Genomic DNA, 17868 nt, shown 5'->3' with positions numbered 1-17868 from the left:
TTAACGATTAAAGTTAAAAATAAAATTATTTCAATAATTTATTATTCAAAATAATCACAATTAACTATAACATCAAATGATCGAGGTTATATAAAAAGTAATCAACTATAGTAAAGTAATAAAATATTCTTTTTCAAATAAAATTTTTATTCAGAATAATTAATTAATTTTTTACTGTTTTAATATCTAATTTTGATTTGTATTATAATATGATTGCAATATGATTGCAACATTTGTTAACGATATATGTAGTACTACACATATATTATTATATTGTATTACATTGGTTGCCAAGCAACCATTTAATACAACAAACTTCAGTACGGATAAGAAATGTCTATTACAATATATTTTATTTATAATTAACAATGGTAGATGACATAAAACCGGAAACAATTAAAAAAACTCAAGATTTACTCGGAAAGTACTTCAAAAAACCACCACTTACCGAAAAATTATTAAGAAAACCACCATTTCGATTTCTTCATGATATTATATCAGCAGTAACGTATTTCTTATGTTCTAAATAAAACAAATATAAAAAATCTTGTAACTAATAAATGAATGATATTTAGATCATAAATGAAACTGGTTTTTTAAATGGTTTGTATTCAGAAGAAGAGCTAAATTCTGAAAATATAAAAAATAAAGAGGCGAAACTAGCTTATTTAACAAAATTGATCGATGTTGTCAGTAAGTTATAATTTTTTTTAAATATATAAAAATATAATATTATTAGCATTCAAATATATTATACAATAATTTCAGAGATAGTTACTGGAATTAATTTAACTGTAAGAGCCAGTAAGATAATTTCAGGTCAAGAACCAACTAAAACAAATGAATTATTGCAAGCAATTGGAAAAGCTTTAGATAAAAAGGTAATATTAATCAAATATTTATAAATATAAAAAAGAAACTAATAGAAAAATTAATAATATTTTAATGTTAAAACTTTATAGACTTCATAGAGTTCATAGAATACTTATATAATTTTTAAGATTTTTTTTATTTATTAAGAGAATTAAGATTACAAAAGTTACACTTTTAACATTAGGAATGCATAGAATCAAAAATCAAAAATAAGAATCAAAAGTAATATTTCACTATTAAATCAAAAATATTTAAAAATGCTTATTTTATAGGTTACCATATTGGTTGCCATATTGCCTTTTTTCACTGTGTTAGCCAATAAAAAATGATAGTTTCCATTTTTTCTTGTTGTGATATTATATACAAATATATTGAGATGTATGTATAGAATGCTGATTCATTTAAATGCTGATATTTAATATCTATACATAGTGAGCTTGAGCATTCTACGAATGTGAAATAAATGTGAAAATAAAATATAAATCAATTGGATAACCGAAATTATAATGGCTGAAGTTAATAATAACAATATAAATATTATATTAGTATCTATTGTTTTTATAAATATGAACAGTGAGAAAAACCAATTTGATGGCCAATTTTAAAATAAAGCATTTCTAAATAGACATAGGTTTGTATTCCTTCTAATAAAAATAAAATTAAAATAAAATAGTAATTTTATTTGAAATCTATTTATTAAATTAATATATCAATTCGTAAAAAAAAATACTCAAAATTTTCTATTCCTAAAATTAAAATCTATTTTATAAATTAAACAGATAAATAGTGTGGAAGTCATTGAACAATATAAGAAAAATTTTGGAAAAAGTAAATCTAGTTTAAAAAATAAATTATCTGTAACGAAAAATGAAAAGAGATCATCATCAAAGGAAACATTACAAAAAAAAAATACGCCAACAAAAGAAAAATCTACAGAACAAAAGAAAAAAGGTTTCAATGAAAATAATATAACAAAACATGAAGAAACATATAAAGCAGAAAATCAAGAATCTCAAAAAAATATTAAAAACAATATAGAAACAATACAAGTTGAGGTAAATTAATATATTTATATTTTGAATATAAAGATGAAAAATTACAATTAAATATATATTTTTTAGTTAATGCAAGAGAAAATTCCTCCATCTGTACATAAAAAAAAATCTTTATCTGCTAAATCTAAACAGAATATATCCTCTACATGCTTATCTGAAATAACTCCTTTACAATTAGACAAAAAAACAGATGAAAAGCAAAACGAATCTGAAAACAAATCAAAACATACAATACATGCTGAAAATAATGAATTACAAAATCAAATAGTTAATATATCAAATTCTGAATTGAAATCTACATCAATTGTAAAGGATAATAAAATAGATGAAGATACAAATAAATTACAAAAAATGCAAATTACAGATAATGAAATTTCTGTACAAAATATTAAAAAATCTGATCAATCAACATCAGAAATTCAAAGGATTCAATCAGAAAATAAAGATGCTAGGTATTAGTTATCTAATACTTTATCTTATAAAAGATTAAATTAAAACATTTAATACTAATAATATAATATTTAATACTAAATGCTTTTTTTATTTTTTTTATTTCACAATCAACTTCTAGACCAAGAAATTCTTTACGTCCACCTAGTTCAAGACCAATTAGTGCTAGACCTGCAGCACCCAAAATTCGAGGAAAAACAGAGTTAATTGTTAATGAAGAGATACTGTTAGAATTTTTAAATTTTTTACAAAAAAAGTTTATATGTTTATAAGTTATAAATTTTTATGAAATATGAATTATTAGTATTTTTTTTTTAGGACACCTATGGGAAGTATTAATGTTATTGTAGAAAATTCCGATCTCAAAGAAGATGATGATGCTGAAGATATGGTAGTTATGGAAACTAAAGGAAATGATAACGATTCTTTAGAAAACAGTACAAATTTTAAAGTTAATGATCAATTAACACAAGAACATGGGCATCTTGTTGCTCAAATATTAGAAACACAAAAAGAATTGGTTAATAATGATAATATAGATGTAATGCCTAAAAAAACAAATATTGTAAGTACAATTCAATCATAATTTATTATTTTTATTATTATACTATTCTAACATAAAATTCTTTAGTATATGAAATATAAATTGTTTGCTTTTAGGCATGGGATATAAGTTCAAAGCGTGACATAATAACAAAGGAAATTGATAAACTACGAAATACAATACAAATTTTAACTCGTGCAACAAATCCACTTGGAAAGTTATTAGATTATTTTCAGGTAATTTATTAACTTATTATTTGTTATAATATATTTATAATATAAATTATTATTTATAGGAAGATGTAGAAATTATGCAAAAAGAACTATTAGAATGGAAAAATCAATATCAACAAGTAAATGAACAATTAAAAATTGAAAAAATGTAAGAATAAATTTTATATATAAATTTAATAAATAAAATATCGTTCAAGATTATACGTGTATATTATAATAATAATTCTTTTATATAATATTAATAATTCTTTTCAGGAAAACACAAGAATTAATAGAACCTATGAAAGAAACATTAAAAGAAATTGATCATAATATGAAAATACAATTGAATAAAATATGTCAAGCAAAATCACAAGTTATGAAAAATGATCAAAGAATACAAACATTATTAAATGGTCATATTTAATTTTTGTTTCATTAGAATAATAATATTTTATTAATTTTAATATAATTTAACATATTTCTTTTTTTAAATTTATATTATTTATACATTCTTTTATTAAGTTAATTATTGTACATACATAAAACAATAAAATATGTACTAAATGTAATATAATAAAATAGTAAATAATACATAAAAAGTCTTATAATTTTCATGCGTTTATTTATTTCTTATTAGAATAAAAACATTTATACAAAATATATAACTTAATCTTATTATATCACTCATAAATATTTCTATTAATAAATTTTTAACTTATTTTTTAATTTCGTATTTATCTTCTAAAATTGAAATTTCATCTTGAGGTACATTTTCAACTGTCTTGCAATATTCGAAAAGAATTTTTAAACCTAAAAATTAATAAAAAAAAATCCATTGAAGAAAAATATTACCAATGTTTTATACTATTTTAAATTTTATGCAATAATACGTACTTTTTTTATCATTGTCACTAATAAACATGATAAATGTTCTAAATCGTTTAACTTGACTGAGATCTTTTAGATAATGGAATATTAAATCTTTTTTTCTTATAAATTCTATTTTTAAAATTTCTATTATTTCACAAAAAATATCAGATTCCATTGAATCTTGAAATATTTTAGGTAAACTATCTTTTGGTAATTGCTGAAATTTAATTTAATAATTTTATTAAATAATTCATTAATTTATAAATTGTAATTATAATATTTCATTTACTAAAAAATTATAATCTTTAAATATATTTTCCCACCTTTAAATATTTATATCTAAATTCTGGTGATTTATTTGTTTTCCAATTCATTATAAATTGTACAGCTGTTTTAGGAATTGGAGGTATAGTACTAATATCTTCCAAAGATTTAATAATTTTAACATTATTATTTTTTATAAGATTATTATCTTTACTAAATTCTTTTTTCTGTTGATCATTTTCAATGCACATTGTTTTGTCATTAATATAGTTATGACTAATAACAAATTCCATTTCTTGAATAGGTATTTTTATCAATGATTTCTGTACAAATTTAATATAATATTATAAATACAATAAATATTAAATATATATAATAATAAATATAATATAATAAATATTAGTATATATTAATATAGTATTATTATTTAGTATAATAAATATTTAATATATCTATGTATATTTTTTAATTAATAACTTTACCTTTGAGTGTAAATGTGGAGGTTTTTGAATTGGTTCTATAACAATAACATTATCTTTTTCTGGTAACCAATCTGGAATACGTGGATCCCTTTTATTTTTTATATCTATATCATGCACATTATCTTTCTTATCTTTTTTATTTTTATTGTTTATAATATCTTTAATATTTTTATCATCCTCCATATAATTAATTTCAGTATTTTTAATATTTGCTGTTTGTATATTTAATGTAGTTTTATTCCACATTTTTTCAGCAATTTTTTTTTCGAATGTTGTGTTTTTAGATAATTTTTTTATATTTTCTTCTACTTCAGTGCTTGTCTGTATGAAATATTTTTTAATATCTTGAATAAATAAATTTAATTAAATGATTTTAATTTTTATTTATTAATTACCTTTGAATATTTAATCTTATTTTCAATTTGATTAAATAATAATTTAGCTTCCTTATTAAAAGGTTCTAATTTTAAAATTTTTTCTAAATCTAATTTAGCTTCCTTGTATTGCTTTAAATTCATTCTAGCTATTGCTCTTCTATGATAAGCTTTTATATAAGTTTCATCTAATTGTATTGCAGCAGAGCAATCAGATTCAGCAGAATAGAAACTGCAGAAAAATATAATATTTAATATTATTTTACTGTTTTTAATTTAATATGCAAAATATAATTAGAATATAAATATATACTTGTCTAATTTTAATTGACAAAGTGCACGGTTTGCATAAAATATTGCATCATGTGGAAATATTTTTATAGCATTACTATAACAACCAATTGCTTTAGACCATTTTTCTTGTTGCACAAAAATATTGCCTTCATTTTTATGTTTTGTTGCTTCTTGATGTGCTTTTTCTAATTGTTCTTTAGATATTGATTCATCTTCGGATTCATCTGAATATGAATATTCTTCTTCATCTATTTCCTTGCATGCCTTATCCTTTAAAATAATATAAATAACATTAAAATTATAAAACTTTATTTTTTTAAATACAAAATTTTGTATTTTTCGCACATTAATAGAATTTGATAAATAGATTCACAAGAATCACAATTTTAATTTTATTTTTAATTAGAAATTCATGATAAAAAATTATTAATATTTAAATATCATTAATATTTTTAAATATTTATACTCAAAAAATTGAATATAATTTAGAACTTAATTTTTATTAAAGAAAAAATTAATTTTTATTATTTAGAAAAAAACATATTTACTTCTCAAAAATTATCAAAGAAAGTTATATGAAAGTATTATTTTAAAATAAAATTTCATTTATAATAACATTTAAAATTAATTTAATTTTTATAATATAATAATGAAACTTACTACATCAAATTTATCCCAAGCAGAATAATCATAAGATTTTATTTTTTTCGATTTAGTATCAATTTCATTTATTTTTTTTGAAATTTTTTTTATTTTATTTTTATGTTTGGTTCTAATTGGTGGTAAAGTGACCTACAAAAAACATTCTTATATATATATAATATAAATATTCTTATCCTTAAAAAAAAATGACAATTTTTACTTGATAATTTCGTTCTTTCCTTAATTCATCATCTTTACGTTTCATTTGTTCTTCCCAATTCTTCATATCAAGAAATTCTTTTTGTAAATCTTCTGCATTATTCTTCACTTGCTTTTGCATTAAAATTGATTTATCCATTTTTTTATTATATTATAATTATTATAATTAATGAAGTTAAAATATCAGTTGCAAATTTAGGTTAATTTTTGCACTTCCTAAAAAATGAATAATGATTTCATCATTTATGTATTAGTTTACTAAAATAAATTAGTTTACTAAAATATTTGATTATTTAAAATAAAATTTTTACTTTATTTGCACTATATATTTTTATATATCATAAAAAATATCATAAAAATTTCACATAATTCATTATATTAAATTTATTATATCATGTTTTTAATCAAAAAATTTTCTTAATTCTCTTATTTATATACAAAAAATATTTTTTTTCTTTGTAAGTTAATGTTAGAACTTTTAATATTGTTAATAATAAATAATTTTAATTATGTTAAAGTTATTATATATAACACTTCCAACAAATTTCGAAATCTGTTTTTAAATATTATGCCATAAATAACATTAGAATAGATTTAATATTTAATGTATTTTCTTGTTCAATATTTTGAGAATTGTGCTTAAGAGCCCTCATTATATGAAAAAATGAACTACTAAGTTATTCATTGTTTACATTGTATCTTATTTATAGTATAAAGAAATAGAATAGACGTGACATTTTATAGAATATTGTATTACATGTGTAATATATCGACATTTCTTATATCATCTAATATATTATTATTTAAGTGCTATCAAAGATAGATCTAATATATATATTATGAACGAAATAAGAATTAGTAGTATAAGAAAATAAGAATATAAGATGACCCAAAAATATGAAAATATTTATTAATTATTAATTATAAAACATCTATTAATTAAAATTCCTGAGATAATTTCAAGCATCATTTTCCTTTACAAAATTTTTCGTTTGACTTTGATTAAGAATTTGTTAAGAAAATATTGGCCAATCACAGAGCACATATCTTAATTGAATTATAGTGATAATAGTATTGGTTACATGTTACTGACTGAACACGAACAAGCTAAATAACATATATTGGAAAAAAATGTGTTAAATATAACAAATATTTTTTATTTATATTTTTTATTATTTTATCGATAAAAAATTATATTACTAAATAAATTATAATATTCAATATCCTGTACATATCACTATTTAGTATAAAAATAAATCAATTATCTTATGAACTTTAATAACTTAAATTTATCTATCATACCAACTTAAAAATTTAACATTCATTTTAGCATCTTCTGCTATGAAAGCATGCAATGAAATAGTTATTAAAATATTAATAGGAATTAAATTCAGCAAACATTATTGTGCGATGAACAATTATTATTTGATGTAAATAATTTTTATCCCAAGCAGAAACTCAACAAACTCAAACAATATTATCAAGGCAATGAAATTGCGGCAATATGTTGCAGACTTATAATTATAATTATTGAATAAAATACTATTGGAATCATTTTTTATATTGTAGCTTTTTAAATGATTAAATATGCGAAATTTTTTTTAAATAAATAATAAATATCGACAAAAATAACATAAAAATATTTATTTTAATCTTTTTTCAAAACCATATAAATACATATATATACATATATATAATATATTATATAATATATATTATATATTTTAATATATATTATAATATTCAATTATTAAATAAATATAATAAATATAATATAAAAAGCGAAAAATTCTTGTTATAACAATTATTAGTTTAATAATCATATTTTTTTTTTTTATTTTAATTAAATAGCAATTTGGCAAGAAAAAATCACTTGATTTGCAATAATATATATATAATATATATTATTTGATATATTTATATATATTATATGATTTATATTATTTGATAATAACACTTTTAAAAAATCATTGATTAAGGATAATAATAATAAAGTAAAATAAAATTCGAATAAACGAAATAAGAATTAGTAGTATAAGAGAATAAGAATATAAGATGACCCAAAAATATGAAAATATTTATTAATTATTAATTATAAAACATCTATTAATTAAAAATTCCTGAGATAATTTCAAGCATCATTTTCCTTTACAAAATTATATATAAAATTATAATATAAAACAAATTTTATAATAATAATATATAATTAATAACATTAATTAACATTTATTAATTATATTATTTATATATAATAAATATTATTTATTATCGTATGTATAATATATTAAATGCAATAATAACAACAAGTATTTAACAAGTATAATATAAAAAAATATTAGCAATGCAAAAATGAATTTTTTTTCAATTACCGACTTTCAATCAATTAGTTTTAACCATACAAATATATATACATATTATTAGTAGTATCTAAAAAATAATATAAAACCTAATAGCATATAGTATAATATAAAACCTAATAATATATAAAAAATAAAGAATGCTTTTTCATTTTAGTTTCATTATAATTGTATAAATATAAATGTACATGCACATATGTATACATAGTACATACGTATATGTATTGTGATATTGATTATCAAGATTTTTATTAGAGAATATTATTCTAAATCTCAGGATCACATTATATTATTATAACGTTTATTATATTATTTATATTATTTATTATATTTTATTTAATTATTATATTACACTTCAGCCAGATTAAATTTTTAAAAATTATATGATTGTAAATATTCTCTAAATAATTTACAATCATGAAAATGATATAAAAATATTAAATTGAATTAAATTGATATAAAAATAATTTCTTAAAAAATAATATTCTCTAATAATATCATCTTATATTCTTTGTAGTTTTAATAGGAAACAATTTTTAAGAATCGGGCAATAATAAAAAGAGATTTCTGTGCAAATTTTCACCAAATAATTATTTTCATAATGGTTAAATTTTTTAAACACTTGATATTCAAACAAACGATTAAAAACTAAGAACTGGCTATTCTTCCAGAAAAAATTTTTGTTTCTGATTGATTGAAATTTGAAAAGTTTGAAAGAAAAAAAATTATAAGTGAATTATGGATAACCGGCAATACCGATAATTAATTAATTTTTATTATTATTACTTTTTTCAATTGTTTTAATTTCAGCGATCAAAAAAAATTTTCAATATTTTTTGTTTATTTAAAAGGAGGTAAAATTATAAGATTTGTTATATTAAAGACTCTTAAGATTCTAATCTCTATATATAGAAATAGAAAACTTTTAATTTTGATAGATATTTTTTCTGCTATTAAGCAGTCCGTTACGTTATAATAAGTCATTGAATTGCTGTAATGCGTTAAAACAAATTATTATTACATCATTAGCTACTTGATATTTGACGATTACGATTGCTATTTCGAGTAGTATTATCTGTATAATTTAAATTAAAGTAATTTATTAAAATTTTTATAATATTTTATATTAAATTTTTAATATTAAAAATTTATTTAAAAATTTTTAATATTATTTTAATATTTCAGAAACTAATAAAAATTCAAATAGAACAGACGTATAATAGAATTTTAGATTTAAACTTAAATTTAAAATCTCTCCTTTTTCTTTTCTTAAATTTGTTAATGAAAATTTATGCTTCAGAAGAATTCGGAAGAATTTTATTTTCTATTATATGAAAATAGTTTTAATAAAAATATATTTAGACAAAATTTTAAATAAAATAAATTTGAAAAATTAACAATGTTTTTATTATTTCATAATAAAAATTTTTGTTTAATTAGTTAATAAAACTGATATATAAAAATCATGGTGTAAAAATCTTCTAATTTATATAACATATATACATATAGAATATATATAAAAGAATAGAATATATATAAAAGAAGATTGTAAAAAATATAAATATATATAATTACATTTTTTTTTATATTATTTTTGTAATTATATTTTTATCTGTTTTCTTTATCTTTCTATCAATTTGTATAATTTAATAGTTAAATTAAATATAATTTCTATACTTATCATTCTAAATCATAAAAAATATATTTGAGGATTCTTTTTTTTATATAATTAATATTCAGATCATAAAATAAAAAAATTAATTAAATATTTGGTCTATCATATATTATATCTTATCTATGGTATAAATGTAAAACAATCATGCAAAGTATTTTTGTGATTCATATTTTACAGACGTAATACATCATATTAATGACCTAAAGTTTTAGAATATTTTATTACACGTCACTTGCTTTATTTTCAACAGAATACAAAATTTAATTTTAATGTTTATTTTAGAAATTATAAATGCTGTAGCAAAACACAAATAATACACAACATATTTTAAAACAATAAAAATCTATGAAACAACCAATTTTTATAAAATTATTTGGCGGAATAATAGTGAAAATAAAAAGTGAAATCTAGATTAATAAAATTCCTTGAATTGCTATTAATTAATATTAATTTTTATATATAATATTTAACATACATTAAAAAAAAATTAATTCACAATGAAAAAATAATTAACATTGAAAAAATTTATGATAGAGTTAATGCTTATTTGAACATTTATATTGATGTTTATTTTTTTTTTTTAATTATTTTCTTTACTTAAAAAAATAATTATTCAATGAAGATGATAATTGTATAACATATTACACTTTATTCTTTTTGTACAGTAAAATGCAACATTTTTAAATTTTGTCTTCTAAGTCTTAGTATAACTATAATTGATTAGTACAAATATAATTGATAAATATATCAGATATATAAAATTTATTTAATGCACTACGAATTTAAATAATTTTGATAAGAATTGTATTCTTTTATTCAATAAAAAATTTTTAATGTCTATTCACATAAACAAATTGAGGATTTTAAATTAAGGATTTAAAATTTTTAGAGATACGAGAATGAATCAGATTCTTTATAATAAAGCTCAATAATTAGAAACAACATTCAACAACGTTCCTTAAAAATAGAAAAAAATTAGAAAAGAAATAGAAAAAGAATAGAAAAGCAAAATTAATAATTTAACATTTATCTGAAATATAAGATAATATTTTAAATATTTTTCATAGTACAAATTTGAATTTGAATTAGAGAAGCAAAAATTAATATTTAAAGTCTTATTTTATTAAAAATTCTTATTTTATTAAAAAAAAACAAAAAAATATATTTCTTATTTAATTATTTATATTTGTTTAAAAGCATAAGAATTTATGAAAATATTATTTCTAAACTCAGATATTTTGGTGCAATGTTATTATTTATGGAATTTAGAAGATAAAAGTACAAGAATGATTTATTAATTGAAAAACATATAAAACCAAATAATTTTAACAAAATCAAATATAATCTCGCATTGCAAATATTTGACAAAAAAACTTCTGCTTTTCATATTTTTATACAAATTGCATAAAATCGAAAGATAGATACTATACTGCATATTGATTTTTTAAAATTTTCAATGATTTGTTTAATAATTTAAATAATAATAAATTTTAATAATAATGATCTTAATTAAAATAAATGCGTCATTTCTAATTTATGTTCCTTAATTAAAATTTGTTATAATAATTAAAGAGTATTCTTAATTGTATGTTTTTGTAAACATTCTTTCTAGTTTAAAAATTCCGTCTTATTTTTTAGTCTGATTCTGACAATCACAATTAATAACTATCACAACGTAACAATAACTATCATAATTATACAATTTTGGCATGATTTAAAATGACAAGAGATTATATTTCTGATATCTTCTCGTTTGAATACAGATAATAATTTTTTTTTTCTCTAGATATCTCAATCTAAATATCTAAATATATCTAAATATATCTAAATATACAATGATATTATAATCAATATTTATAATCAAAATACATTTGTAAAAATAATGTACTTAATTATTAAAAAGATATGATATTGAATTTAAATAATAATTTATCTAATTATAGTAATAGTTCAATTTAATAATAATGCACGTTATTACGTGAATATTAACTTAATATATGGTATTCAAATTAAATAATATTTCATTTTGTAAAATAGAAGAAGATATTGATGTCGAAAATGAGAATATATAATTAGAAATTGACATAACAATGTCATAATATTGTCAATGTTATTTAAATACATATATTTTAATTATAATAGTAAATATGTGCATATTTTAATTATTTTATTGATAAATAAATGAAGAATTTTAGCGCGAATAAATACTAATGATCCTTCATGCATATATTGTTCATATACTTACTTATGGATTTATTAGTATTTTCTAATAATTTTTCCAATATTTTAAATATCGTAAAATTATAATAAATGTTATATTGTTGTATTCATTTTTATCATTATACGAGATATTCATTTTAAATAAACTATTTCGGATTATATCCGAAACTGTACATAAAATTCAAATTGGTTTATAAAAAAAATAAATGTGCTGCACATTATAAAAATATAATTTATTTAATAATGATTATCAAAATTCATAAGGATACAATGGGCTCAAATACTCTATTTATATATAAGAACTATATAAATTACAAAATTTACAAAATTTTTAACGAAATAAGCAGTTCAAATACAACATATTTAAATGACGGAATATTTATGCAAACATTTATGCAAATTTTATTACAGTTATTATAAAATTCTTTATTTTTATATATTATTTTTTATTTTTGAATAATTTATATTATATATTTTATATATATATATATATATATATATATATATATATATATATATTTATTAGAAACATAAATGCTTTCAATTTCTTAAAATTAAGATTTATAAATATCTATATGTATAAGCAATATTCATATATGTATATATATATATACATATAAATATATATAAATATAGATGCATGCATAAATATATATTTATAATATACATAATAATATATTATACATGTATAATAATATATATAATATATATAATAATTATAATAATAATATATTCACTGATTTTTATATTATTAAAGAAATTAAACTATATAATTTAATATAGTTTAATATAGTTTCATTTCAATAATTTTTCTTTGAATGACAATTTTTATCATTAAATTTGTTTGCTACTTTTAACACATTCAGAATTTATTTTTTGTATGTATGTTTTTAAGATAATATCATAACAGTATTGCACGTTATAGTTTGATATTTTTTTTCTTAATATTGCATAATTTATTATTAGAAATATTAAATATTATGTATTCTGAAATTATTAAATTTTTTTTTCACATGATCAATATCGTTAATATATACAAATATAAATAATAATAAATGTACATAAATATATATAAATATATATTTATCTAATAATTATGGAAAAATAAATTATGAATAAATAATGATTATGAAAATAAAAGAAAGGTATTTAAAATTTTTTTTTTATATAGATAAAAATAATAACCCTTTGCTCTTCAGCAGTGACTCTTTGAACCTGAAATTGTTGCGGCAACTTGAACGGCAACAATATTTATTTATGTTTGAATTTTTTTAGAATATCATTTCATAAATAGGTTCCTAAGCTCTTTACGTACAATCTTATGAAGTATAATCTTATCTTATCTGAATAATTATCTTATGGTAATCTTATGAGACACCGAACGCGGTCTCTCAGCGCAGGTCTGAATCTGGAATTGCTAGTTCGACCGAGCGAAACAGGCCTGAAGTGGGGTAATAGTGGAATAATAATGACATTTATAAATATAGCTGAAAATGAACTAAGTAGTTGAAAGTCAAGAAAAATAATAAATTCATTCTTATATCTATATTTTTTTATTAAATTAATAACTTATTAAATATATTTTTTTTTAAATCTTTATTGAGTTATTAACTTTCAAAGTTACGTGCTGATATTAATTGATATAATATTATGATTACTAAGATCGCCAAATTTTTATAAATGCAATTTCTTTCTTATGAAAATACAAATAGTTTTTCATATTTTCGTTGAAAATACAATTATGTAAGAAAAATAATAAAAAGAATAATAAATAGAAATCAATGCATGAATAAGTAATATCTAAAATATTAAAGAAAAGGAAATGGAAATTCCATTTAGTAATTCCACAGATTACAGATTATTATTTTTTCAATCAAGTTGAAGAATAATCTCTTTCTTTTTATTTCTCTTATTCTTCATTTTTCTCTTTTTTTTCTCTCTTACATATAAAAAATTAGTTCTTTTTAGAATTATCATGATATAAAATGCAAACAACTTTTTTGCGATACATCAAATATTTGATTTCATCGCATTTGTGTTATTTGTAAGCAGTTAAAATGTCAAATTTTGAAGTCAGTACGAGTTAAATTTGAGCCATAAAAGTTCATAAAATAATTAATCTATTCTTCATCTGTATTTTAGATAAATTGAGATATATAACATAATAGATTTATTCTGAATCTAAATCTATTCTCATCGATATTTGTATCTCGTCTGTGAAGTATAATCTTATCTTATGTGTTTTTATTAATTTCATTCATAAAATTCAATTTTAATTCCAATTGCTTTTAATTACAATCATTTGAGTCGATATCATTACATATAATACAAAAATAGTAAGGGAATGATCCTCAAATTTTTATAATATGAAAAAGCATTAGATTTATCATATCTATTAATCTAAACTAAAATGTATTTATTTATGGAGTAAAATGTATTCTATACTTTTGTACTTCGTCTATGGTTTAAATAACATAACTTTTAGATGAAATTNTAGACACATAGAATAAAACAATTTATATAGAAATAATAAATTTTCAACAAATTTACACAAATTAAATTTCTTATATGATGATTTTAAAAAAATTATTATAAATACACAATTTAATATTTAGTATAATAAAGATTAATAATAAAGATTTTAATTACAATTAAATGCTATAAAATATTATTTAGATATAAATTAGGAACATACATATTTATATAAATTTATTTTAATATCAATATCACAATTATTAAATTAAATTTTATTAAACACAATTATTATTAAATTAGTAAATTATTAACTAATAATCTATTTACATAAACAAAATTTATATAAACAAAACAAAATTTTAATAAAAATATCTATTAATGATATTTCTAATGTATATACATCATGAAACATTTTTGCATAATTAAATTAAAAGTAAATATATTTTTTTAAAAATAAAAAATAAATAATAATAGAACCAATAAAATAATATTAAATTAATAAATCGAATAATAATTACTTAATAGAATTTGACATTCGACCTCTTTTAGATTTGGGTATCTGCCATCGAATCAGAATTGACCAGCTTCAATGTTAATATTCGCTATGACGATTTTCTTAGCGAATCAGTTTAGCGCTAACTAGCCTTGGATGCATATGACTGATCAAACGTTTTTTATATTAAAGGTTTTTTCTATAAAAAATTTCTTTCAAATCAATAGTGTGATAATAAATTACATTTTAAAATATAATTATAAAACTTTTGTGTTATTATATATATATATATATAAATTGTTTAAAATCATAAACAAATTTTATTAAAAATTCTTTTTAATTCAATCAGTGTAATATATATGTGATAAATATTTATTAGATGTTCATCGAATATATATTTAATAAAATATTAAAAAGTGCATTTATTTTTCATATGCCACGTGCATAAAATTTAAATTTTAAATAATTGAAGTAATTGGAAACAAATCTGTGAAAATATTTTACTTCAACTCTTAAAATAGATTTAATTTAAAATATTTTCTATAAGAAGCAAAAAATATTTAAATCAATAAATGATTATTTTATACATATTTCCAATAAAAAAATAAAAATATTTTCAATAAAAAAATAAAAAAAAAGATTAGAATTGATTTTTATAAATATGAAAAACTTATTATCAATGTTACTAAATTGAATCAAATTTTGATTCAAGTAGTAATTAAAATAATTAATTTCTTTCTTATGCAAGAATTTAATTCATAATAATTAATTTGTCTGTTAATAAATAATTGCATTACATAAATATATAATTTTTGCAAAGTATTTTATATATAAAATATACAATAAATATATTATAATAATAATGAGAAAATATATATATTAAATATATATATTTTTAGTATTATAATAAATCAATATATAATATTTATATTTTTATTAAATTATTTAAATATTATTATTTTGAATTTATAATCCAAAAAGCAAAAATTAGATTTTCGTATAAATAATTTTGAGAAATATTTACTATAACATATAATTCTATACAAAAATATATCTTTTTAAAATATAATTTTTTAAGTTATAGCAAACTTAAAAAATTACTAGAAAATAACTTCATGTCATATTTTTTCAACAATATATTAAAGAAATAAAATTAATTACAAACTTAAAAATTACTTATGAATTCTAATAAAATTCCATAGTTATTTATCAATACATTTACAAAAATTGTTAAAAATTTGATTTTTACTCACTTCATCTATCGTATATATTCCTTTTATGATATATATATTTTTGAATTCTATATTGATATATTAATTATATTTCTATTAAGTTATCTGAATAGATAAAAATAGTTAATAGAAAATAAACCGCTTTGAATTAATTTTAATTAACTTAATCTATTTAAAATTATTATATTAAAAATTATATTAAAACGGAAGCATTTTGTAGTTTGGCCAATGTCGTATGCTTCTTTCGAACAATATATTTTTAGATCGAGAAACATCGAGCGACCATCAGATGATCTGTTAGACACGTGTCATTACAAACAACACAGAACAAGTGATTACAACATCAATAATTCCAAAGAAAAAATTCAATCAAAAAATTCATAAATCAGGTATTTTTTTTATTAAATAATGACAATAAAAATATAATTTTTCATTAAAAATATTATTCGTTTAAAATATTTTTTATTAAATTAAATACTATTAATAAATATGTAATTATATAAAAATAAATTTTCATGTAACATTTCTGTTAGTTATAATATGAATCTAATAATTAGAAAGTAAAATTTCTTATATATTAATGTATTTATTATTTATCCTTATTTTTCAAAGATTTTTAATGTAGAGAAGAATTTTATTTTATTAGCGCATAAAAGATTCAAAATAGTAATTGGAAGTATATAAACTATTAGAAAAGTTTTATTGTAAAAGAAAATATTTAAGTTGTTTTTAAGTTTTATAATCAAGATTTAACAAATAGGATATAATCAATATTTAATAAATAGTTATAATTATAAACTATTGAAAATTTAAGAATCACTTAATAAATAATATTAATACTGAATAAGATTTATTTAATATTTTAAATTTTTTGTCATAAGAAATTACAATATTCAAAAAATCAGAAAAATATATATTGTTAAAATATGTATAGTCTTTTTTATTAATTAATAATAAATTATTATATTAATCATTTATAAAATCTTCACTGAAAATTCTTTATGATGGTAATTTATTATTCTTTTTAATTGAAAAATCTTCTAAAATGTATTATATGATAATAATTTATTAATCCAAGAAAAATTTTTACTACCAATTTATCAATAAATAAGATGCAATTGTGGTATATATATT

At 18.0% G+C, this 17868-nt stretch overlaps 2 protein-coding genes across 3 annotated transcripts; one reads left to right on the top strand and one right to left on the bottom strand.

Moving 5' to 3' along the window:
* The first annotated feature begins 368 nt into the window (after positions 1-368).
* On the top strand, positions 369-3561 carry LOC122720266 (TRAF3-interacting protein 1). The gene is made up of 10 exons (XM_043946849.1): positions 369-503; positions 576-693; positions 769-881; positions 1653-1928; positions 1995-2380; positions 2500-2604; positions 2697-2943; positions 3039-3158; positions 3218-3303; positions 3411-3561. Exons 1-10 carry the CDS (start codon positions 369-371, stop codon positions 3559-3561), a joined length of 1737 nt encoding a protein of 578 aa, XP_043802784.1.
* A 253-nt stretch (positions 3562-3814) lies between these two features.
* Positions 3815-15700, bottom strand: LOC122720185 (RNA polymerase II-associated protein 3). 2 transcript variants are annotated; one of them, XM_043946711.1, is made up of 9 exons: positions 15528-15700; positions 6284-6498; positions 6082-6213; positions 5441-5691; positions 5149-5359; positions 4754-5074; positions 4331-4594; positions 4032-4224; positions 3815-3947 (listed from the first exon to the last, which is right to left on the bottom strand). In XM_043946711.1, the coding sequence occupies exons 2-9, from the start codon at positions 6419-6421 to the stop codon at positions 3853-3855; spliced, it is 1605 nt and encodes a 534-aa protein (XP_043802646.1). In that variant the 5' UTR covers positions 6422-6498; positions 15528-15700; the 3' UTR covers positions 3815-3852. The 2 variants fall into 2 exon arrangements, with proteins under 2 accessions (XP_043802646.1, XP_043802645.1); XM_043946710.1 differs by lacking the exon at positions 15528-15700 and adding an exon at positions 6594-6653.
* Between the last annotated feature and the right edge of the window lie 2168 nt (positions 15701-17868).

Source organism: Apis laboriosa, unplaced genomic scaffold (genome assembly GCF_014066325.1).
Source record: "Apis laboriosa isolate Shangri-la unplaced genomic scaffold, ASM1406632v1 scaffold122_cov146, whole genome shotgun sequence".
Classification (NCBI taxonomy): Eukaryota; Metazoa; Arthropoda; class Insecta; order Hymenoptera; family Apidae; genus Apis; species Apis laboriosa.
This window is presented reverse-complemented; position numbering and strand designations above follow the sequence as displayed.

Bases quoted from the DNA above. Each gene is read 5' to 3' on its own strand.
- LOC122720266 (XM_043946849.1), top strand. From the start codon at position 369: ATGGTAGATGACATAAAACCGGAAACAATTAAAAAAACTCAAGATTTA. The intron at 504-575 runs GTAACGTATTTC...AATGATATTTAG, and splicing joins TTCATGATATTATATCAGCA to ATCATAAATGAAACTGGTTT. The intron at 2,381-2,499 runs GTATTAGTTATC...ATCAACTTCTAG, and splicing joins TCAGAAAATAAAGATGCTAG to ACCAAGAAATTCTTTACGTC.
- LOC122720185 (XM_043946711.1), bottom strand. From the start codon at position 6,421: ATGGATAAATCAATTTTAATGCAAAAGCAAGTGAAGAATAATGCAGAA. The intron at 5,692-6,081 runs GTAAGTTTCATT...ATTATTTTAAAG, and splicing joins CTTGGGATAAATTTGATGTA to GATAAGGCATGCAAGGAAAT. The intron at 4,595-4,753 runs GTAAAGTTATTA...AAATTTGTACAG, and splicing joins CTCCACATTTACACTCAAAG to AAATCATTGATAAAAATACC.